A 24,845-nucleotide genomic window follows, 5' to 3' on the forward strand; every position below is an offset into this window, starting at 1 on the left:
TAATTTCATGATATTTATCAAAATTGTGTGATAGTATTTTAAAATCATACTAATATATAAGTAAAATATAATTTATAGATTTTTTTGTTGTAATTGAAAGATATTATAGTCAACTAAATATATGAAAAATAAATAAAAAATTCCAATAATACTAATTATAAACTATTTTTAGTCAATTAAACATATATCAGTTTATGTTATTTAATTATTTTTATGTAATCATCTAAGAAAATAGATAGATATATAAAAATTATTTATATTACTCTGAAAATATATATTTTTGTATTGTTTAAAATTATCTTTTAAAGAAATTATATTTTTTCTAATATCAAGATTATGTGTGTGAATGTTGTTTTATGAAATCACATTATATGCAAATATATATTTTCATTTAAGAAAATATAGATATAAAGAAATATTTTATTACTTCAAAAGTATATTTTATGTTATTTAAAAATATTTTTTAAGTGGAATATTTCTACTTTGTAAACTTTCCTTTTTCATGAAATCATATTATATATAAATATATTTTCGTTTTCCAATTTGTTTTTTAAACTTTATAAATGTTTTATTTTTTATTATATATGTTATTTGGAAAATTTTAAAAAGGAAAAAGGAAACTAAATAAAAAATTCAATAATAGTATTTAAGTGTAATATTTTTAATTCATTAAGGGTATCAGTGTAATCAACTATCGCGAAAATTAACGTGAGTGCATCACATAAGAAACTGACTTCTCGAATAATATTATTGAGATTTTCGTTCAATTTAACGAAAAACAAGGAAAAAACAAAAAAAAAATTATAAAAAGGTCCATTCTTTAAGTTTCGCAAATGCTACTAAATTGGTTAAGAGGGGCCTGTCTTCATGGAGGAAACTGAGACCTTTTGCAGCTCCTACTGAAACTTGTGGTTAGAGTTTTATAGTAATCAAGAGATTCCAGCTCATATATGTTTTTCCGAGAACATACGTTTTTTTTTTACATTTTTTTTATGAATAATCTCCCTTGATTTTGTTAGACATCGTTTTAGACAATTAGAAATATCTTTTTGTTTGATTAATAATATTTGAATATATATATATATATATATATATATATATATATATATATATATATATATATATGAATTTGGGATATATGATAAAAAGGAAGAAGTTTGATTAAAAAAGGAAGAAGTATGATGAATATATGCTGTAAAATTTTGTTATCCTCCTCCTATATATAGGAGTATAATGCATGAATTGGAAACATACAAGAAATCAAAACAAGCCTTTTCGATCAATATTTTACAGATGGAGAAGGCATTGAGTTGGGAGATAGATGACATCTCCAAGAGGAACAGTTGGATAAAGTCTGATAACTTCTCAAGTGGTGGCTGCGAATGGTAAATCGAAAAAATTCACATCTAGTTTTCTTATTGATATTTTGATTTTCAGAACTAAAAAGGTTTTTGTTTTGTTTTGTTTTGTTTCTTAGGTATGCTGAGGTGGATCCCTTGGGATCCTGTTGCTCTGATCACTTGTCTCTGTTCCTTTGCGTTGGGAATCCTAATCCATTGAGACCTGGATGGAAAAGGAGAGCTATTTTTAGCTTCGTTTTGTTGAATCAATCCGGCCAAGTTCTATTCAGATCACCAGGTAATCAATCACCTTGATTGTATACGTTCCACGAACTTGTGTGAATCTGAATGAAGAAGAAAAATTGATATATATATATATTTTTGTCTTTATCTTAAGAACAAAGGAAATACAGTTTGTTCTGCGCTGAGGTCCCAAGCTGGGGTTTCGAGAATGCGTTGCCTCTTACCAAGCTAGGGTTCCTGGAAAAGGACAAACTAACCGTTGAAGTCTACATCAAAGTAGTTGAAGTTGTTCATCAAGGAAAATCAACTGAGAATGATATAATAGATTTCCATGGTTTCCAGATCTCTGCTTGTCAAGTAAGTTTAATGAGACTCCCATTGATCACCACCACAAAAGAGAGTGGCGGATTTTTAATCCAGTTCCTAATTATTTTCTCATTGGCAGGTTTTCCCAGTGGCCAATACTGTCTTTCAGGACCCACACTATGTAATAGATTTCAAACCTGAGAACCAATGGGTCCAAACAAAGTACATGTATCTCCTTGGCCTCGTCGAGACACTGAGCAAGCCTCCACAGAGCTTGTCTGCGACAGAACTAAGCAATGCTCAAAGAGATTTGACTGCTCTGAAGGAGTCAGGCTTCAAGCTTGACTGGCTAAATTCAAAGCTTGAGGAGGTGTCCTTGGAGTGGAAGAAAGCAGCACATTCTTTTAATGGATCTTCTGGGATCCTTCAACTAGAGGAACGGGTCGAGAATGTGGAATTGTCTTTGTCAGATGTCATAGTTGAACTAGAAAAGGTGAAGATTAAATCTGCTGGTGCTCAAGCTTTTTCGTTTCAGTTTATAGATTTTCTTATAAAGAGATTCTTTCTCTCTTGCTTCTCATTCTCAAAATCCTAGCTGATCTATGTCTTATAGACAGAGCTTTGAGGAGTTATCCCCCGAACCAAAAAAATATAAATATAATCGTTTAATGTGTTATGATCTCATCAACATTGAGGATGGTTCTCTGTTTCAGTTCTTATCAAGCTAAGTTTGATTTCGTTTTTTTTTTTCGGTTTATGAGCTGATCACTTTTTTTTTTTGGTTACATATATAGTACTACCATAACTAACGCATTCTCTTTTCTACGTGAAACTTAATAGTTATTTTTGGGTTCACCGACCAATAGAATTTCATTATTTTAAATTTGATATCTTTTATAAAAGAAAACAAAATATTGGCAAGTTATATTATGTTTTTAAAATAAAAAAGTAAAAAAATAGTAGTTACACCTAAAAGAATTAAAAAAAAATCTTTTAACGTCGTTAGCAAAACACTAAACCATAAATCCTAATCCTTAAACCCTAAACCCTTGGATAAATCCTAAACCATTGGGTAAACTCTAAACCATTGGGTAAACCCTAAACCCTTGGACAAATCCTAAACTCTAAATAAAAACACTAAACCTTAAAACTCTAAACCTTAAACCCTAAATCCTAAACCCTAAACCCTTGAGTGTTTTAGTGTTTAGTGATTTTGATTTAAAATTTAAGATTTATCCTAGAGTTTAGGGTTTACCCAAGGGTTTAGGGTTTAGGGTTTAGGGTTTCGGATTTAAGGTTTAGGGATTAGGATTCAGGGTTTAATGTTTTGCTGACGACGTTAAAAATATTTTTTTTTGTAATTACTACTATTTTTTATTTATTTATTTTTACATTTTAATTTTAAAAAGATAATATAATTTGACAATATTTTGTTTCTTTTTTTAAAAGATATCGAATTTGAAATAATGAAATTTTATTGGTTGGTGAACCTAGAGGTTCAACCTAGGGGGTGAATCCAAGAATAAGTCGAAACTTAATATCTGTTTTGTGGTCCTCTCTTGCTATTGTGTAAACAATGGTGGAATCTTTAAGTAAAATTATTTTCGTCCGGTTTCTTTTTTCATACTTCGACATGGGGTTTTTCGTTAAAGAGGTATTATTGGTTTATATATTTTGATTGATTTAGAAATCCATGTAATATTTATAAATCTAAGTAAAATATACAAATTTTTAAAAAATTTTGGATTAGTATTTACAAATCCAAAGGTTTTCCCTCAGATTTGAATCTTTGTATTTTTTTTAAGTAAAAATCCATCCAAATCCATCCAAATCCATCCAAATCCATTATAAAATCAAATTTATTAGTAAATCTGTACGATTGAATAACACTTGATTTGATATAGAATTTATGAATCATTAAACCAATAACACATGATTTTAATACAGATTTGAAAATCATAGAATCAATAACACTAGATTTAGTTTGGATTTTCAAATCCATTAAAATACAACAACCAAAGGTTTTCTGGGAATTTGATGTATATGCAGAAACTTTAGGAGGTGTTATTGGTTTATATATTTTGATTGATTTAGAAATTCATGTAGTATTTATAAATCCAAGTAAAATATGCAAATCTGGAGGTTTTCCCTCGGATTTGAGTCTTTGTATTTTTAACAAAAAAATCCAAAAAATCCATTCAAATTCATTATAAAATCAAATATATTAGTAAATCCGTACGATTGAATAACACTTGATTTGATATAGAATTTATGAATTATTAAACCAATAACACATGATTTTAATACAGATTTGAAAATCATAAAACCAATAACACTAGATTTAGTTCGGATTTTCAAATCCATTAAAATACAACAACCAATAGTCTTGTTACTTTTGTTTAACATCTTTTTTTTTGGCAATCTTTTGTTTAACCTCTTGAGCACTGTATATATACGTATGTTATTAACTTACACCTAAAAGAATTAAAAAAAAATCTTTTTAACGTCGTCAGCAGAACACTAAACCCTAAATCCTAATCCATAAACCCTAAACCCTTGGATAAATCCTAAACCCTTGGGTAAACTCTAAACCCTAAACCCTAAATCCTAAACCCTAAACCCTTGAGTGTTTTAGTGTTTAATGATTTTGATTTAAAGTTTAAAATTTATCCTAAAATTTAGGGTTTACCCAAGGGTTTAGGGTTTAGGGTTTAGGGTTTCGGATTTAAGGTTTAGGGATTAGGATTCAGGGTTTAATGTTTTGCTGACGACGTTAAAAATATTTCTTTTTGTAATTACTACTATTTTTTATTTATTTATTTTTACATTTTAATTTTAAAAAGATAATATAATTTGACAATATTTTGTTTCATTTTTTTAAAGATATCGAATTTGAAATAATGAAATTCTATGGTTGATGAATCTAGAGGTTCAACCTAGGAGGTGAATCCAAGAATAAGTCGAAACTTAATATCTGTTTTGTGGTCCTCTCTTGCTATTGTGTAAACAATGGTGGAATCTTTATGTAAAATTATTTTCGTCCGGTTTCTTTTTTCATACTTCGACATGGGGTTTTTCGTTAAAGAGGTATTATTGGTTTATATATTTTGATTGATTTAGAAATCTATGTAATATTTATAAATCTAAGTAAAATATACAGATTTTTAAAAAAATTTGGATTAGTATTTACAAATCCAAAGGTTTTCTCTCAGATTTGAATCTTTGTATTTTTTTAAATAAAAATCCATCCAAATCCATTATGAAATCAAATTTATTAGTAAATATGTACGATTGAATAACACTTGATTTGATATAGAATTTATGAATCATTAAACCAATAACACATGATTTTAATACAGATTTGAAAATCATAGAACCAATAACACTAGATTTAGTTTGGATTTTCAAATCCATTAAAATACAACAACCAAATGTTTTCTGGGAATTTGATGTATATGCAGAAACTTTAGTAGGTGTTATTGGTTTATATATTTTGATTGATTTAGAAATTCATGTAGTATTTATAAATCCAAGTAAAATATGCAAATCTGGAGGTTTTCCCTCGGATTTGAGTCTTTGTATTTTTAACAAAAAAATCCAAAAAATCCATTCAAATTCATTATAAAATCAAATATATTAGTAAATCTGTACGATTGAATAACACTTGATTTGATATAGAATTTATGAATTATTAAACCAATAACACATGATTTTAATACAGATTTGAAAATCATAAAACCAATAACACTAGATTTAGTTCGGATTTCCAAATCCATTAAAATACAACAACCAATAGTTTTGTTACTTTTGTTTAACCTCCTTTTTTTGGCAATCTTTTGTTTAACCTCTTGAGCACTGTATATATACGTATGTTATTATTATATAAACAGAGATGTTCATGAATCACGTTAATATTATTATATAAACAGAGATGTTCATGAAAATTGTTTGGTATCATTATTGTTTTTTTTAACACTATTGTTAAACCTGGTTCAACCGTTCTTGGTAACACTATTGTTTGGTATATATAAACAGAGATGTTCATGAATCACATTACTATTATTACATAAACAGAGATGTTCATGAAAATTGCTATCATTATTGTTAAACCTGGTTCAACCGTTCTTGTGTCCCAATAATACACCACCAAATCGTATTTCAATAATATTTTATTAAAAAGTATTCGATTACATTTGATTTTAATTCATTTAATTTTTAAAAAAGTATAAAGTAATCATTTTTAATTGATTTGATTTTCTAATTTGAACGTATTTAAATTAGTAATTTAATAAAATTATTTTTTTCAATTTGCAAATTAATAATTTGTATACAATTTTATTATTTTAACAATTGAATAATTTTAGTACTGTTGTTTTTACTGAAAAAGATTAAACTTATAAAATATATTTATTAAAGAAGGCAATTCTCTCAAATAGTGTTTTTTAAGTTTTTGTCACAGACATAGTTCCAAAAAAATGACAAATATAGTTCCTTTTATTTTGAAAATTTTAATTTTTTTTTTTTACTTTTGAAATCATATCCCCAAACAATCATCCATTAACTCTAGACCCTAAGTTCAGATTAGTGAACCTTAGGGTAAAAATACATTTTTACACTTTAATAAAAGTTATTTTGGTCAGTTTCTTCATTGGAAGCTATTTTTGTGACAAAAACGTACGAAATTTCTCTTTATTAAATCTAATTAATCAACTGCTAATTATTCAACTAAATTACTTTACTGCAACTAAACTTTAAATACGTAATTTAGAAATTTGATTAAACTTATGTACATTGAATAATAAAGTTAAATATAATTTTACTTATTTAACTATCCAACAAAAAATATAATTTTTTTTTTGGGGTTTTTGCCAAAACTAACCCACAACTTGATTTTAATCCCAAACCTATACCCAAACTTGAATCAAATGCAAAACTAACCTAAAAGCCTAGTGAAATTACAGCTCAACCCCTTGTGACCAAACAAAAAAATAGAAGCCATTTTTACGAATATAGCCCCAGTAAATCGTCTGAGTCGTCTGAGATGTTGGAAGTCGTCTGGACGACTGAAGTTTAAGTCGTCTGGTACCAGTTTATTTTAAAAATAATTTATAAATCTTGTAAAAAAATATTTTGATGCGTGAAAAATAAAAATCAAGTAATTATAAACAGTTTTAAGTGATATAAATTAAGATATGATAAAATTGATTTGTTTTGAAGATAGATGAGTGGAAGTAGTGAATCATGAAATACTTTGGTTTAGTAGTTTGGCAAACATATGTTGTAGTATTGTATGTATTGTTAGGGTTAGATTTTGAAAAACTAAAATGTTTTTTTCAAAAATTAGTTTTCACCTATATGTGTTTATTTATGTGTATAGTAAACACTTTTCAAGTTTGATTTGATTTTATGAAGTCTTTAATTAGATAATTAAGTTTAGGGGTTATGTTTAGGGTGTGGACGACTTATATTTCAGTCATCTGTTGAATAATTTACTCGGACGACGTATATTTTAGTCGTCTATTGAATAATTTACTCGGACGACTTACATTTCAGTCGTCTGGTGAAGAAATTAAAACAGATGACTTACATGTAAGTCGTCCAAATATTCCCGCCTAAAATTTTTTAAAAAAACTATTTTCCCGCTTAAATAATTTAAACCAGACGACTTACTTGTAAGTCGTCTGGAAAGTCTTCTATTTTAGTTTCCCGCTAAAAATATTTAATTTCCCGCTAAAAATATTAAACTCTTCTGGACGACTTACATGTAAGTCGTCTGTTTTAATTTCTTCACCAGACGACTGAAATGTAAGTCGTCCAGGAAGTCGTCTGAGTAAAAAATATTTAATCTAATTGGATTTTTTGTCTCCCTATATAAAGAAAAATTTACACATTCTCTCTCTTCCTCTCAAATGGCTGCAACAAAAATGTAATGTTCATCATTCTAAAACTCTCCAACCTCTCTCTAATCTCTTTGACTTGAAAACACCAAACTTTATATGAATTTTTCAGTTTTGTCTCATGTATTTCTTACTAATCTATCTCTTTTACAGGTTTTTAATCAAATGGTACTCATCTTCCATTAATTTAAAGGTAAATCTATTAATTTTAGATATGTATTTTTGTGTGTTCTATAAATGTAGATTTATCTAATCTTCCACTCATTTTCTCTATTTTTAAGTCATTTGAACGTTTTTGGATATGCAGGTTTTTCAGATCTGGATTTGATATGCAGGTTTTTCAGATCTGGAAGACTTCTTGTACGACTTACCTGTTAGTCGTCTGGAAGTCGTCTGGAAGTCGTCTGGACTTCTTGGAAGTCTTCTGACAAAGTCGTCTGGACTTCCAGGAAGTCGTCTGGACTTCCAGGAAGTCGTCTGGACTTCCAGGAAGTCGTCTGGACTTCCAGGAAGTCGTCTGGACTTCAGGGAAGTCGTCTGGACTTCCAGGAAGTTGTCTGGACTTCATGGAAGTCTTCTGACGAAGTCTCCCTTTCATAATAGATCTGAGCGTTTTGGTAAGTTCTTATGTCTGATTTTTCTTCATTTGAGAACTTCTTGTTGTATAAAGTTCTTACTTTTTTCCCAAACTAAAACTCTCCAAACCCACTCTAATCTCTTTGACTTGAAAACACCAAACTTTATATGAATTTTCCAGTTTTGTCTCATGTCTTTCTTTCTAATCTATCTTTTTTGCAGGTTTTTAATTAGATGGTACTCATCTTCCACTAATTTAAAGGTAAATCTATTATTTTTAGATATGTATTTTTGTGTGTTCTGTAAAGGTAGATTTATCTAATCTTTCACACATTTTTTCTGTTTTTAAGCCATTTGAACGTTTTTGGATATGCAGGTTTTTCAAATCTGGATTTAATATGCAGGTTTTTCAGATCTGGAAAACTTCTGGGACGACTTACCTGTTAGTCGTCTGGAAGTCGTCTGGAAGTCGTTTGGAAGTCGTCTGGACTTCTTGGAAGTCTTCTGACAAAGTCGTCTGGACTTCCTGTAAAGTCGTCTGGAAGTCGTCTGAACTTCCTAAAAGTCTTCTGACAAAGTCGTCTGAACTTCTTGGAAGTCGTCTGGACTTCTTAGAAGTCGTCTGGACTTCTTAAAAGTCGTGTGGTCTTGTCTACTCAAGTGGAATCCAAGCTTGTCTTTGTAGAGGAAAGATCTATAATAGTTTTGTTTGTGGTCTGTTTTGTGAATTGCATGTCTACTCTTTTAGTTGTGAATTTTTTGTAAAATCAGTAATAATGTTTTCCAAGATGTATTAAATGTGCTAACAATGTGTTTACACATTTACAAATCAATGAAATAATAGACTTCAGTAGCCTTTTTCTTATCTTTGGATCTCTCATATGCAATAATAAACTCCAATGGCCTTGTTCTCATCTTAATAAACAAGAATGTTGGTAGCTTTATATTGATACAACATTTTAAGAAGTATTTTAACCCTTCTTCCAACTCATAACAATAGTCATCATTATTGTCTATAACAATAATACTTAAGAGATGGAAACAAACAATAGTAACTAGTCAAAGCATATCATATTTTATTATAAGTTTGTGTTGAAAAACTTAGTCAAATTTAGTAAAACTAAGGGAGAGAACATATTTTGTAAATATGAGTTTTACATATCTTGAAGTTACTTATCACTCTTAAAAATACAAGTTATTCAAAAACTAACGTAGAAGACTTAAAAACTAGCGGAGAAGACGCGGACGACTTCAATCTAAGTTGTCCAGACGACTAAACTATACGTCGTCTGGTCAACACAGAGGTTATTTTTGCAATTGACTTTGAAATCTGTTATTTCGGACGACTGAAAAATAAGTCGTCTACTATTGTTTGGCTAAAAAAAAAACTCCAAAAAAGCTAGACGACTTACATTTCAGTCGTCATAGGTTAGTTTTGCATTTGACTGGATAATTTCAGAAGTTTGACTTTTCTGGACGACTTACATTTCAGTCGTCTAGTGAAAATTAAAATAATAATATTTTTTTAAAAGTAGACGACTTACAGTTAAGTCGTCATAGGTTAGTTTTGCAATTGAAAAAAAAAACTTCAAGATTTAATTATATACAGACGACTTATAATTCAGTCGTCCACGAGACGACTGAAATGTAAGTCGTCCAGGATTTACGAGGTTTGACCAGAATCTCAGAAAAAAATCCTGGACGACTTACAAGTAAGTCGTCTCGTGGACGACTGAAGTATAAGTCGTCTGTGTATAATTAAATTTTGAAGTTTTTTTTTTTCAATTGCAAAACTAACCTATGACGACTTAACTGTAAGTCGTCTACTTTTAAAAAAATATTATTATTTTAATTTTCGCCAGACGACTGAAATGTAAGTCGTCTAGGGAAGTCAAACTTCTGAAATTATCCAGTCAAATGCAAAACTAACCTATGACGACTGAAATGTAAGTCGTCTAGGTTCTTTGGAAATTTTTTTGAAACCAAACAAAAACAGACGACTTAACTTTCAGTCGTCTCAGGTTACAGATTTCAAAGTCAATTGCAAAAATAACCTCTGCGTTGACCAGACGACTTCCAGGTAAGTTGTCTACAGCCAGACGACTTCCCAAGTAAGTCGTCTGACGAACAGATCTGGAAAAAAACTCGATGTCATACCTTAAATTGGTGAGCATACATAAGGCTTCTCCAAGCACACAGAATCACAAACGAAAGTAACCCACCCAGAATCATTAGCTTCTATGACTCTATGAACCATAAAAAATTTAGAATCAATATCTTGGGTTTTTTTAGCTCATTGTGGAGAGAAAGTGAGAGATATGTTGTGTTTAGTTCACAAGAATGGAAAAAGAAGAAGGGTAAATCGATTTTGGGAGCATTAAGAGCTTCAAATTGGTTGTTCATGGTGGTTGTGGTATTGATGACAATGGCAATCTTGTAATTACTTGAAGATGATGAGGGTGAGAGAGTAAAAATGTCATTTTCGAAAAAAAAAAGAAAAAAAAAATTGATGGCATTTTCGTAAATTATATGAACTTGTGGGGTGAATAGGGCAAAACCAATTTTCAAAAAAAAAGGAGGTTAGTTTTGTGTTTGACTTTAAGTTATAGGTCAATTCTGCAAAAAGCCCTTTTTTTTTTTTGATATGATGATTTAAAAATTATAAAATCTCTAAAAATCTGTCAAGATGTCAATATTTATAATAATTCTATCATGTTACAATAATCTTAATGTTTTGTTTAAAAGGAACGACAAATGGTGAGAGATTGAATGCATCATACTACCACATTGTCAACCCGTTGAAGAACATGGTGGTTGGAGCTGAAGTTAACCACAACTTGAAGAGCCAAGTGAACTCCATAACCGTGGGTGCTCAGCACGCTCTGGACCCATTGACCACAGTGAAGGCACGCGTGAACAATGCAGATATAGCCAACGCGTTGATCCAGCACGAGTGGCGTCCAAATTCGTTCATCACCGTCTCTGGAGAGGTTGACTCTAAGGCAATCGAGAAGAGTGCCAAGGTTGGGTTTGCTCTCGCTCTCAAGCCTTAAGAAGAAAAGATGAACCATACAAGTCTCTTTCTTTTCTACAAAATTAAAAGATGAACCATAAAATTGTTTATTTGTTTTCCTTTTCTACAAAATTAAAAAAAAATACTACGAAGGGATCGTCTTTGAAGATGAACCATACAAGTCTCTTTCTTGATTATTTGCCTCTTTAGTTTTGTTTTTTCTAGTGATCTGCTAAAAAAATCTGTTCCACTCGATTTGATTTTCGAGTTCTTTAGTGAAGTTTCTCAGGGGTTCTTTACTTTTGTCCCTTGATTTATTTGATTATGCCAGGAGATTTGATTTTGTCTAGAGATGGTAATTATGGGACCTGGACTACGGAGACTTGGCCTGTAAAGGATTGTCGCGGGATGGTATTGGAACAAAGTTTTCTACAGACCTCGCGGGACAGGTTGTTGCGGGATTGTGTTTTTTGAGATGGGCCAAAACAGGTCATCAACATTACAAGGACCCGCATTTTTTCATTTCTTGTTTTACCTGAAAAAAATGAAAAAGAGATTGAGAAGAAAGCGACTCCGGCTATGATAATTCGAGCTCCGGCGATGATGATTAGAGCTCCGGCGATGACGAATCAAGCTCCAAATTTCTCTTTTTATCTATTTAGGGTTTGACAGCTTTGATTTATTGTTTGGTTTTATTTAATTTTTGGATTCAGCGAACTAAAGCATTGGTTATGAAATTATGAGTTATAAGATAATGAAAAATATTTTCTGCAATTATTTACTTGGTATGTTGATATATATGGAGTGTGACAAAAGTAACTACAACTATTGTTTTGAATAACAAATAAGCAAATCAATGACTAATGAATCATGTCCAGTTCAATCGACGATTTGAATCATGTCCTAGAATAGTCTGAAGTGTTCTACTGCATGTACTATCACCTGTTCCGCGGGCCGACCTGCAAAAGCTTGTACATATAGCATGATGAGTTTGGACAGCTATTTCGGAGACTGCAGCCCGCGCAGATTTGATCTGCCGTGACCCGCCTGAAAACAATCCTTCTGCGGTCCAGAACGGAACTGAACAACCTATTTGCCATCTCTAATTTTTGTCTCGACTTGTTTCAGTCCATTACTTTGTTTTGCTATAATCTGGCCTTGTGCTCACACATGGTTTTAGTTAAATATAGTTGAATCTTATGAGTATTATTCTTCACATTTAATTCCAAAATATTATTTTCGCAAGTGTGTTTTAGAGATATTTTTTTGGCCTTTCAAATGGCTACTTAGGCCTACAATCCGCTAGTTAGTTTGGTTAAACATAAATTTTATCGAATTAATCCGAAATAAAATTTTGGTTTGATATTTTCTAGTTTGATTGTTGAAAATTATTATGGAAGTTTTGATTTTGGTTAAATTTTAGTTAAATTTTGTCATAACTTTGTATAAATTTGATAATTTTGGTTAATTTAGGTTAATTAGGTTATTTTGATTTAAAATTTGATTAGTTTGGTTTGAGTTTTTTTTTTTTTGATAACCGAGTGTCCTGGCCCCACCATGGTGGTCCAGACTAGAGACCGAACCCTTTAGTGGCGCGGATGCACACCCGAAGTGGGTCATGGCCAGACAACGGTCTTCGGTCTCGGGCGCCAGAGCAAGTCCGCATGTAAATTCTCTGGTGGCCAGTGCGAGTCGAACCCGGGGCCGTACTTGCAGCCGCAAGCCGTTTACCACCAGACTAACTCGTCCTGGTTAAACTGTATAGGTTGAACTTTTTATAGTGACTGGGCTCACCCCGAAGGTTCTCCTCGCCAGAAATCCCCGTAGGGATTTTTTAGCTAACCCAGTTCCACCCCGCTGTCCCTGAGTATCGAACTGGCGATCTCGGGTAGTCGTGTGTGAGAAACGTTCAGTATTGCCGCTAGGCCACCTGACGTTCTCAGTTTGGATTGAGTTTAATATGGTTTGGACATAATTTCTTTTTTTAGAAAAAACGATTTTTTAAAAAAACCTACTAAATCGAAGTGAATTATTTCGGATAAAAAGATGCCAGGCCTAGCTACTGAGATAACAATTTCCATAGACAACCCATTTGGCTTCACCGTTCTTACAACGTTTTTACATTAATCGATTAAATAAAAAGAGTTTACAGTAACATTGGTTAAAAATATATCTCTTGCCGCTTAAACAAACGATAAAGCTTTGAGCATTGAAGCCTTTCTTCGTTGTGCCCTACGTCCACACGCAAGAGAACGCTATGTAGTTGCTCCTTTAGGCTTCGGAGAAGGAATCTGAGGTCGGTAAGGCGACGCACCATGAGGACTTGACATTGTCCTAAACACAGGTTGGGGCTGCCCCTTTCTTGATCCAAACCCGTTTCCTCCTTGAGATCCATGGGGACTAGACAGTGTCCTAAACACGGGTTGTGGTTGTCCTTTTCTTGATCCAAACCCCTGAGACCGACCCGACCCGTTTTTCAAACGCTCGGCTTGCATTGTCTGGAAGTAGTAAGAAGAGCTCGCCATGTCTTTAAGATGAGGAAGCGGTTTGAGCGCTTCGACAACATCACTCATCTTTGGCCTAACCTTGGGGTCACGGCTAAGACACTGTGCAGCGAGCTGAATCACCTTTTGTGCGCCTTTGATCGAGAAATGACCTTCCAGCCTCGGATCAAGTAACTTGTAAAACCTCCTTTTGTCAAGCAGGTGCGGTCTCGCCCATTCCACTAAGTTGTGCTCACCGTTTGGTCGGTTCTTGTCCATGGACCGTCGTCCAGTCAGCATCTCGAGTAGAACCACACCGAAACTATACACATCGCTCTTTGACGTCAAGTGACCTTAACAAAAGTTCAATAAAGAAACTGATCAACAAACATTAAATATTTCAAAATATACAAAATGATACTCCTGTGTTCCTAATCCTAAATATAAGATGTTTTATGTTAAGCACACATATTAAAAAATATCATTAAATCTTTAAATAAAAAAACTACTCAACCAATTACAAAATCGACTATAAAATAAATATGAATGGTTACACAATTTTTTACAAAGTTCAAATTGAGAATATCTTTTATATTGGAACATCAAAATTTCTTAAAACATCCTAAATTTCAGAACTGAGGGATTAGCACTAAAGAGGGACACTCACCGGTCATAACATACTCTGGAGCAGCGTAACCATAAGTACCCATAACACGAGTAGAAACATGTGTTTTGCCTTCGTCAGGAGCATCTTTGGCAAGTCCAAAATCAGATAGTTTTGCATTGTAGTCCTGAAAAAAAATGTGAATTTATATAAATATGAAAAAGTGTTAATCATGTTAATGGACAGGAGTAAAGAAAGATACATACTGAATCAAGTAAAATGTTTGAGGTTTTGAAATCTCGGTAGATGACAGGCTTCAAAGCTTCTTCATGGAGGAAGCTGAGACCTTTTGCAGCTCCTACCGCAATCTTCATCCGTATACACCAAGGAAGTGGCAACGACCCTTGGAACAAGAAAAGGATTTTTAAAACATTGAAAAACTTATAAAAATGAGGTTGTGTGGAGTTTACATACTTCTAAAAAGATGATTCTCCAAACTTCCTCTAGGCATAAACTCGTAAACAAGCAGTCTTTGATCATCTTCTATGCAGTAACCAACCAGCTTTACTAGATTAGGATGAAGAAGGTTCCCAAGGAAGTTAATCTCAGCCTGCAAAAGACATTATCTTTAATTGGGAATCATAAATGATGGGAAAGAAACAGAAGAGGTGTTGTTTCTTACAAGCCATTCTTTGTGACCTTGAAGTCCATCAGGATTCAAGGTTTTGACAGCTACGGTAATGCCAGCACCGGGTTTAACAGGAGCAGTACCGTGTTCTTGGATCCATCCTTTAAAGACGCAACCAAAGCCACCTTCTCCGAGAAGACACTCTGGTCTGAAGTTTCTGGTAGCTAGCTTAAGGTCGCTGAAAGTGAACTTGGTCAGGTTAGAATAAACCTTAAGTTCTTCGCTGATCATTGGGGTTGAGGAAGAGCTTCCCGCATTGCTAGTTGTTGTTGTTGTCGTGGAGGAAACTGGTTGATCATTTGGTTTCTCATCTGCCTGTTTACTTTCCACTATTGTAACAACAAAAATCATGAGTAAATGAATAAGTAAAGATGTAAACTTTCAATGATCTCAAGCAAGCAACCCAAGATTAGAAACATATACATACACTTATGGAAACTAAACCCACAACAAAGTTTTTCCCAATTCAAAGGGCAATCAAGGCTATTTTAAAGCAAGGGCACTAAAACAATCAGAGAATGTATATACATATACCGGTGGGGCTGGTAGTGGCATAGAGAGAAGAGTAAGAGGAAGAGGAAGAAACACCATCAACATCTGGTTTTGAAGGTACGCAGCCAAACATAAACCTTAAGTTGAGCCAACACCCACTTCCTTCTCTTTCTTCTTCTTCTTCGCCTTTACTGTTGTTTTCACCATTGTTTTTCTTCTTCCTTTTGTGATTCTCACTCTCGTTAGATTGCAAGTTTCCTTTAGCTTTAACAGCATCAGTATCATCCAAACCCATCTCACCAACACAGACAAAGGAATATTAAAAAAGAAAAAAACACAGATGGCTAATCTGATCAGACCAACATATACTTCTTTGGAGAAAAAAAAAAACCCAAAGGCTAATTAGAGAGAGAGAGAAAGTAAAGTGAAGTGATTTTCAGATGAAGCAGTGAGATTCACTGGGAATGGATCAAAGCAAAAGCCCAACTCGCAGAAGAAATTTAGTCAAAAAAGGAGAATTGATGTCTGCGGAGAGAGAGAGAGAGAGAAGATGTGCAGATGAGAAGAGTAGACTGACTGACTCTAGCTCTATAGAGACAGAGACCAAGCAAACAAAAAGGTGAGATTTTTTCCTTTTCACACATGTGGTTCCAACAGTTTGAAATTACTAATGACATTATTTTAATCACCGGTTTATCGTTCCTTTAATTCATCATTGTTTAGCTACAAACATTGGTTACAATTACAAACCTTCCTCCTTGATATGTGTTGTGTCTTTTTCTCCTTTTCTTTTTGTCTGGTTGGAACCCAATTATCAACACTTTATTATTATATATTACTATTATTCTTCTTTGGGAAAACAAAAGGTACGAATCAAATTCCATTCAAATCTTTCTTTCTTCTTTCTCTCGAAGTACGTGATGGAATCCAATTTAAAATCAAATCATCTTTTTGTTTTAGTTTAAAGCTTGGGAATTTCATTACGATATTTGTTAAAAAAACAAAACAAATAACGATTCTTCTGAATAACGAAAGAATGAACACTTTTAGTTCTAACCCAATTAGAAAGAATGAAAAAATAACCCCACAATTTTTTTGGTCCAACAAGGAAATTGATTTGAGAATATGAATCAGCAATGGGTCTGGTCTACTTACGTTGTTGGCTTTTTTGCATTTGAAGTGGAGTTCTTGTTGAAGGGCCAGAGTTTCACAAGCCGCTCCAGCACCGCGGCGCTTTTCGAAAAGTAACCGGAGAAGCCTGCCGGAATTGATGCCGGAGGGAAATCTTCAGCCGGCATTGCAAATGGACGTATCATCTTCTCCATTGTCTCAAGTGTCAAACACGAACTAACCTCTTGTAGCCTCTCTGGTCCCATTATCGGAAGTGTGTGTTCCCTCAGTAACGATTCTGCTTCCTCGTCATTCTTCTGTTGTAACATAATATTATATCAAAACCATTTGTTTTTTCAATAAATCAACAAAGTTTCCATGACGAAGAGTTTAGTCTTTGCATTTATACCTCTAAGGGAGACAAATCTGCGCCTCGGCTAAATGTAAGTTCGATTCTGAATCGTTTCGGATCTTCCAGAGATACCTGCATGTAACATGTTATAGCTAGGTATCAGTGTCTGGTTCCAGAAATAAGTAGAACAACTAGAAAGCATGAATGAGAGAGAGAGAAAAGGCCGGTGCAATGTGAACCTCAGTGTTCTCGAACAGTCTTAGGACAATGTAGCTCATGTAATCAAGCTCTTTGGTCTTACAAAGGCGTTCCAATGCGCTTTGGCACACGAGACCTTCTTCCCCTTGAAGAGATTCGTCGAGGTTACAATACCTTAGGACGTTCATCAGAGAATGTATATGTGATTCCTGTCAATCGTTACATTGCAGAAAGTCATGTACAAATGTATCCACATGTTTCACTGGTTATCGAGCTACACAGTTGCATGATCTTAGCTATCAAGAACTTTCCTTCATGCTTTGCTAGTAGCAGTAAATAAAGAAAGAGATTTAAAATGGAAGAAGAAACTCACAGATGTGAAGTAAAGACGTGTCCTCACATGACGTTCAGGAGTCATGACATTTGCATACCTAAAGGAAACACGATGACATTAAGAAAATTAGAGAAGATATTATTAATACGTCATTTTTAAACAAGAAAAGAGACTATTCAGTTACTTTGGATCTAGTCGGTACTTGGTTTCTTTATCTTCATCGTCATCTTTGTTCTCTCCAGTGTTAGGCCGTCTTAGCTCATCGCTTTTAATGAAAAGTTTTGGCTGACTACATCTATCCTCTTTTCTCGGCGAACATAGCGACACCGAGACTTGGTCTTGACTTTTCTTCAGTTCAGCAACACTCATGGCCTCTTCTCGAGTGTTCCTCAGGTCAATCAAGATTTTTCCCAGCAAGCGACGCGCAATCTAAATATAAAAGACAGAAAAGGAAAAAGAAAATCAACAGATGGTAAGGGACGAGACAAACTGAAAATATCATGGCTTTGTGGGAGTTGCAATGCCACGTTGAGGAACCCACCTTTGAACCGATTTTAAGCTTTTGCTGTGGATTTATCCCATACTCATTTGGGATTACACCATCTGCAAGTAACTGCAACCACACCACGTAACTGGCTAATCAACATAGTTCATGATCGAAATGCATAACAAAGATGTATCAATAGTTAAGGCGAAATCTAGGAGATATGGAGGATGTTGCATTGAGAAAGACCATCGAAGTTTCAGAAAATGGAAGAGAGACTTCAGTTTTTGTATTCAATTCATACCTGAGCAACTTTGAAGAGTTCGTCTAGTCCTTTCAGGTTGAGATGAGAATTATGTAACAGGTCGTACCTAACAACACGTTGCACAATATTCAGAATGGAGCAATATAAAAAGTAAGTTAGGATCGATATATAAACAAACTGAAATACAAAGCTTACTTGCATGAATCGTAAACATCAGGAATCTGTGTTATGTCGAACCGGCTGCATTTGATTCCAACTATCAGTGCCATTAAATAAAAAAAATAAGGATGAAAACTTGACAAGCATTGACACTTACTCTCTTCTTTCGTTGTATAGTTCCTTTTCAAGTTTTCTCCACCGAGCATACATCAAAAGAAATCCCTCACTACCACAAGGTAATCCAGCAGCAATCCGGCCAACGTCAATGTTTGACTTTCCAAGGGCCTTTGCTTGATCATAGGGAGGGACTACATCATAGGCGCTAGGCTCAGTGGGATTCTCCTCTTCATCTTTTGCAAGTAGCCTCACTTGTTCAGTCACCTTTTTAGCTAGTTTCACCTAATTATTTAGAAAGTAAACATACAAGTAACATTGAGTATATCTTTTGTGCTAGAGAATATTAGAAATGGAAGAAAAATGCAGCTAAGAAAAAAGCAAATGATACTGTTGATGGCATTTAGAATATGATTTGTAACAGTAAAATGCTCTGTAGCATAATGACAATTCAAAAAACAGACAGAAAGCCTTTCAGGTTGCAAAATGCTAATAGACTTAAAAGTTGTATAGAAAAAAATGTGAGTACCAATTCAGGTAGGCTCTCATTAGCGTGAGGAGGAAGTCCAACCCCATCGATCATCCAAGGTGATTCAGAAGAGACGTAATCATGTACCAACTTTGTACCGGCAGTTATGATCTCATTCAACTGAGCCTGCAGGAAAGATAGGAAGGGAATTCAAAGCTATTATAATTACACATGATTGTTTAATGAATATTTGAAAATAAAATTCAAACTACTTAACGCAGATTAAATTCAACCATAAGTTTAAAACATGAGCAAGTGCATTTGAGATCTAATGCTACGCATGTCACTACGTATTATTGATTGATGCTTCAGACGTGTGACAGAACAGGCTTTCATTCGTTTCATATCTTCTGAATTAAGTTTTAAACAAAGAGAGAGAGAGATAGAGACAAACCTTGGCCTCTTCCATTTCACTGCTTGCAGTATCCAGGCCATCCAACATGGAAGAGTCCTTGCTAACTAGAGAAACCTAGAGAAAGAAAATAAGAAATTTAATGATTATGACATTGCGAAGCACGATACTACCTCGCAAACGAAAAAGGCAAACCAGGATTGGGGTCAGCGGTCCTTCGAGGTCAAGTAGGCCTTTAGCAAAAGCGGCTGCAGACATCTGCAAGCAATGCAACTACATCACTTTGATCTGGGGTATGGAATCCGATGAAGAATATACAGAAGACTGAAGGTAATAAATATTTCAATGGGCTATGGTCATTTTCACTAGTGAATTGGTATAAAGTTGTACCTGAACACGTCCCTCGTCAGAACTGTAAATTTTAAGGTCGTGACGGTATGTACTATGGAGACGGAGCAAACCAGTACCTTCACCTGCAAGCATACCCCATTTAATTATAAATCAGTCAGAAATAAAGCATCTATGTATCGACACAATGAATATACTGTTTCAGAGAACTGTATGAGACATATGGAAAGTGGAATATAAGATCAAGCGCGTCACCTGGATACATATTGTTTCGGAAGTATCTACCAAGTTCTTCTGCCTGTGGAAACAAATCAAGCAAACATTAAACAATACGTCAACCTCCTGTAATGATCTTTAAATATGCTAACATAAGGTACCCCTCCTTCACCAATACCATTACTGAAGTATGCAATGCATTTAACGTCATCTTCTGATACAAAATAGCAATATTACCTGTTGTCGACCAGCATGAGTTAGAACGCCCCCATATTTCAGTATCATAAGAGCCTCCACTGGGCGTTCTTCTTCACCGTCACCATCACTTTTTGGTACTTTATCCCATTTCAGCGGCTTTAGTTGAACCTTTCTGTATATACCAGAGAAATGTCCACCCTGCACGTTTTACATATCTATGACTTGAGAAGGAGTTTGCAAAAAAGGAGAGTAAATCTGTAGCATAAAGCTAGAGCTCAGAAAAAAACGAAAGTAACTCTTAAATTATCAAGGCACACAACCTCTTCAAGAACAGCTTTCACTTGCCGAAGTTTGTCAGCATGTTCAAGGTCTTCTGCATCACTATCACTTTCACCTGGTCTAAACATCAAACAGAGATGCATAAAGTTAGTTACTGCTAATATGTAACTAAGGAAGCAGTTGGAGAATATTTCACAGAAACATCAGGATAAGCTCATTCAATTATTTCAACCCACCCTCAAAATCTATGGATCCACTGGCTATATTCATAAGAAAAGAATTATGCATCTGTGAATACCACTCAGCCAAGTAAAATGCTGAGTACAGGAAGTGTAATGCAAGTAATAAGAACACTATCAGAGGTCTACCTTGAACGAGGAATCAACATTCTTGTGGCATCCAACAGATCTTGCAATTGAACTGCAGTTTTAAGCTTTGTCTGCAAGTAAGGACAAAATTGCACATCATAATAATATCACTACACGAATGTGAAGATAGAAAACCCTGAGCCTCTCACCTCAGCTCTTGGCTTTCCTCCATTGTACTTAAGCATCAGGTTTAACAGTTTTTCCTCTGTAACTTTGATTTTCACTTTTTGCTTAGGGGTTCTATCACCGCTGTCAAGGGAATTTAAACACAAATCAGAGCCTGAGTGAACATAGAGGAGTTTAGAAAAGACAGTTGATCATATTTTAAAACATACTGCCGGACAACAGCAATGACACAACGTAGCTCCTCCGACTGCCCAAATGTTCCAATGACGCCGCTTCCGTGGCGAGTTAGACCTTCGTTAGATTGGATAGGTTCGTTGATCTTCCATGGCAGGATGGGAGGAATTGTAGAAGAAAGATGAGGAGCCTTTGCATCAAAAAACATATTCCGTAGCACACAAGCAGCATCGTCGTAGTACCTTACAGTGAAAAGCCATGGTGACATTTCTGATTAAAATACACTCAATGAAAATAATATATTAAGCTAGGTCATCGCCAGCATATATCACGATTTGTGATTTCCCTGCTGAAAGAATAGTCAGAAGAAAAAAAAGGTCCAGATTAGTATCTCACTTATAAGAGTTCTTCACAAAACTCCATCCATTAACGTCACAAACGTACGAACTTCCCTCAGATCGTAAGAGATCAAATCCACAGACCTGCAAACATGAAAATGAACCTTTAAAGCATCTTTCAATCACATTAATTAATTATTCCTTCTAAGATAACCAATCAATAAATTAGTTAGAGCATCTTTCAATCACATTAATTAATTATTCCTTCTAACTGATCGATCACACTGGAAGCACGGATTCTGTTATGGAACAGAGTATGAAAGAGAGCATTTTAATCAGTTTATTGGTAGTTTACAATTCAGTTCAATGATCTTAAATCTAAGCATTATGGTGGAGAATCATAACTGGAATCACAACATACCGATTGCCTAAAAGCAATGCAAACTTCTCTCGCCATTTGCTTCTCAGCAGGTGTAAGCAAAACTGGATACCTCACCTGTTCATTAAATAACAGTAACTCATCAAAGTCTGAACATCGGCATTATATACCTTCATGAAACATAAGCTCCACTAAGGTTTCATATGTGGAACGGTTTGGTAACGACTGGAAAACTTACTTCCTTCCCATCCGGATTTCTCATAACTACACCATCAACAACAGGTGACTTTCTTGCTTCAGCGTGTGCGTATTCAGGACCCACAGTGTAGACCTGCATATAGAGTCGAAAACTTGTTAAAGCCCAGACTGAACCATTGCAATGTACTAAAAATGTTGTTGCCTCAAACATGGACTAGAATATAATAAGCTTATCTAGAAGCATCAGAAACAGAACCTTGACATCAGTTCCCCCAGTAGGCATAAACTCCTCATATATATAAGAACCTTCTCTCCTTACTCTTCTGACGTCAGGATGAAATTCACTTGAACGATTCCCAACCTAAAAAAAAAAAACTAGGATCAGAAAGATAGCCAAGTTCTGCAGAAAGACAAGTAGTTGATGACCAAATTAAGGTTATAACAACAAACATATACAATACAAGGATCAAAGTCAGTCCACGGAGAGCCAAGTTATGCACAAAAATATGCAGTACCTTACGGAACAATTCTTTCATGCCTCCACCTGCTGAGCTAGGATAGTATATCATGATGCTATGGTCATCACCTTTTCAAGTACAAAAGTATGATTAGTAGACAATAAAAGAACTGCAATTCAGAAATAAAAAAAACGTTGGGATCAAGGCTGATAGATAAAAACTATTTAGTTTAACCTTATAGTACCCGCAAAACAAGCACTCAACCAATAGAGATTGAGATCAAAGATTCGAGAAGAGGAGAGCTCACCATTAACGGGCTTTTCCACAAATGGCTTCCAGAATACTTCACCATTAACCTCAATAAAGTCTTCTTCCTCGACGAAATAATCAAGGTCTTGGTTGGGTTCTGTTCTATTGACACAAGCATATCTAGGAACTGGGATACCATACATCTCTAGATGCTACAGGTGCGCACAAATGGAACAAATAAATTTATTAGTTAAGAAGAAAGCATGTAAGTATTCTTTTTTCATGAACAAAATAATGCAGTCTGAAAATGAATACCTCATACACTTTCCGGCGGTCATGGAGAAGATATTGAGGATCCAGTTCATTCACTAAAAAGGGCCTGAATCATACAAGTTTGAAAAGGCCATCTCAATGTACAAAGTAAGCAGTTTACTGAACTATACCAACAAAAGTTTAAAAGGCACTGAACTCACTTTCTTAAAGAAGAATATGCTTGAACTTTCTCAAGAGGATATCCAGAGGAATGGAAAGCAATCAAACAATCACAAATCGGCCAACTGAAACAGAAAATTCCCAGGTGAAGTAACTACTAGTGGTCCCAGAATATAGTTGTACTTAAAAATAATCTTTAACACCAGTTTCTCCCAATAAACTAATCAAGAAAATGTGTTACAAAATCACATGCATCACGTCAGTTAAAGATGATACAACATAAGCACAAAACCAAAAGAAAAAACGTTACTAATACATTTGGTCCACACATACCTTTCTACTGGATCATCGAGTATAACCTTGTCCCCAAAATGTATGATCTAGTTAAAAAAAAAAAAAGTGGTAACAAAAGTAACCATGAGATCCGCAAAGACATTAAAAACATTATCTGTAATCACAAATTAGGGTTAACTCTATAATCAATCATTACCTCAAATTCGCCAAACGCTTGCAGTCTATCCATAATCTGACCCATGGGAGCCGAGAAAACCTGCAAAAGTCCAAGCGAACAATCTCTGAAACGAGGAGACGGATTCAAAACAACGCAAAAACTCACCTGAATATCAGATTTGTTTTCAAAAGCGAAATCATCATCTCATCTAAAATACGAGAACGATAAGGAAAGAAAACCTCGGGGCTGCACTTCACCTTCTTTTCCATGACGCAGACTCCGATCGTTATCTTCCTATCAACCACACCTGCTCCTCCTTCTTCCACCATCCCCATTCTCTCACTCCACAACGACGTTTCTCTCTCTTTCTCGAGTTAATCGCGATGAAATGATCGTTGAAGAAAATGTACAAACATCGACTAAATCGCTTGGGTATCGTACAATCCCTGGTGACTAAGATAGGATCGATCGAGAGAGACCATAAGATGACCAGCGTAAACGATGATCGCAAGCAGAGCAATAGTGCGGAAAAGGAACGAGGAAATTGAGGCGTCAGGGACGTTGCATTGCATTGAATTCTTTTAACATTACTCAAGGTGATTTGGCTTTTAATTAAATACTATCAGGATAAGTAATCATTTAATTAAGTTTAACAAACCAAATCACATACAGTCAATGATAGAATTAAAAGAGCAAATGTGGCATAATGAGGCTAATAAGTACTCCTGTTCCTTAATATTACATATTCTAGGAAAAAAAATTGTTTTAAAAAGATCTATTTTTTACATTTTCAAGACATGTTTTATTAACTAATTGCAAATTTCAAAAAACTTAATTGCACTTACTGAATTGTTATTGGCTTAAAATTATGAAACAAAGATAAACACAAAAAAAAATATGCAAATTTAATGTGTTTTATTATAATGTGTGAAAAATCTAGAATATGTAACATTAAAAACAGAGGAAGTATTTAAATTGGCTTCTTAGAGCTAACACCATTGGAATCCTTAACAATAGATAATTAATTTTTTTTTTTTTTGGAATAGTTAAGGACTCTGATCACAAATGTTGCTCCAATGATGTTATCTGTTA

At 34.2% G+C, this 24,845-nt stretch overlaps 3 protein-coding genes across 5 annotated transcripts; 1 reads left to right on the forward strand and 2 right to left on the reverse strand.

Annotated features, from left to right (window-relative positions):
* The first annotated feature begins 1,166 nt into the window (after positions 1–1,166).
* On the forward strand, positions 1,167–2,637 carry LOC106385273 (MATH domain and coiled-coil domain-containing protein At2g42460-like). Its single transcript, XM_013825194.3, has 4 exons — positions 1,167–1,385; positions 1,478–1,638; positions 1,738–1,940; positions 2,029–2,637. Exons 1-4 carry the CDS (start codon positions 1,234–1,236, stop codon positions 2,482–2,484), a joined length of 972 nt encoding a protein of 323 aa, XP_013680648.2. The 5' UTR covers positions 1,167–1,233; the 3' UTR covers positions 2,485–2,637.
* Positions 2,638–13,435: 10,798 nt separating this feature from the next.
* LOC106386037 (serine/threonine-protein kinase PBL34) lies at positions 13,436–16,239 on the reverse strand. 2 transcript variants are annotated; one of them, XM_013825931.3, is made up of 6 exons: positions 15,685–16,239; positions 15,145–15,479; positions 14,937–15,072; positions 14,729–14,865; positions 14,526–14,649; positions 13,436–14,211 (listed from the first exon to the last, which is right to left on the reverse strand). In XM_013825931.3, exons 1-6 carry the CDS (start codon positions 15,935–15,937, stop codon positions 13,631–13,633), a joined length of 1,566 nt encoding a protein of 521 aa, XP_013681385.1. In that variant the 5' UTR covers positions 15,938–16,239; the 3' UTR covers positions 13,436–13,630. The 2 variants fall into 2 exon arrangements, with proteins under 2 accessions (XP_013681385.1, XP_022568218.1); XM_022712497.2 differs by having other exon boundaries at positions 15,679–16,226.
* A 153-nt stretch (positions 16,240–16,392) lies between these two features.
* LOC106385352 (inositol hexakisphosphate and diphosphoinositol-pentakisphosphate kinase VIP2-like) lies at positions 16,393–24,302 on the reverse strand. Of its 2 annotated transcripts, none has more exons than XM_022712494.2 (30): positions 23,993–24,302; positions 23,793–23,852; positions 23,636–23,682; positions 23,344–23,427; positions 23,186–23,249; positions 22,929–23,082; positions 22,679–22,749; positions 22,420–22,524; positions 22,204–22,296; positions 22,008–22,082; positions 21,645–21,730; positions 21,284–21,490; positions 21,098–21,197; positions 20,949–21,019; positions 20,622–20,700; positions 20,341–20,499; positions 20,143–20,185; positions 19,930–20,012; positions 19,735–19,797; positions 19,582–19,656; positions 19,188–19,313; positions 18,702–18,943; positions 18,581–18,625; positions 18,425–18,491; positions 18,178–18,249; positions 17,821–18,065; positions 17,676–17,733; positions 17,344–17,511; positions 17,162–17,236; positions 16,393–17,069 (listed from the first exon to the last, which is right to left on the reverse strand). In XM_022712494.2, exons 1-30 carry the CDS (start codon positions 24,086–24,088, stop codon positions 16,794–16,796), a joined length of 3,189 nt encoding a protein of 1,062 aa, XP_022568215.1. In that variant the 5' UTR covers positions 24,089–24,302; the 3' UTR covers positions 16,393–16,793. The 2 variants fall into 2 exon arrangements, with proteins under 2 accessions (XP_022568215.1, XP_013680738.1); XM_013825284.3 differs by having other exon boundaries at positions 16,395–17,069; positions 24,011–24,302.
* Positions 24,303–24,845: the final 543 nt, after the last annotated feature.

The sequence above is a fragment of the Brassica napus genome, chromosome C9 (genome assembly GCF_020379485.1).
Source record: "Brassica napus cultivar Da-Ae chromosome C9, Da-Ae, whole genome shotgun sequence".
In the NCBI taxonomy this organism is placed as follows: domain Eukaryota; kingdom Viridiplantae; phylum Streptophyta; class Magnoliopsida; order Brassicales; family Brassicaceae; genus Brassica; species Brassica napus.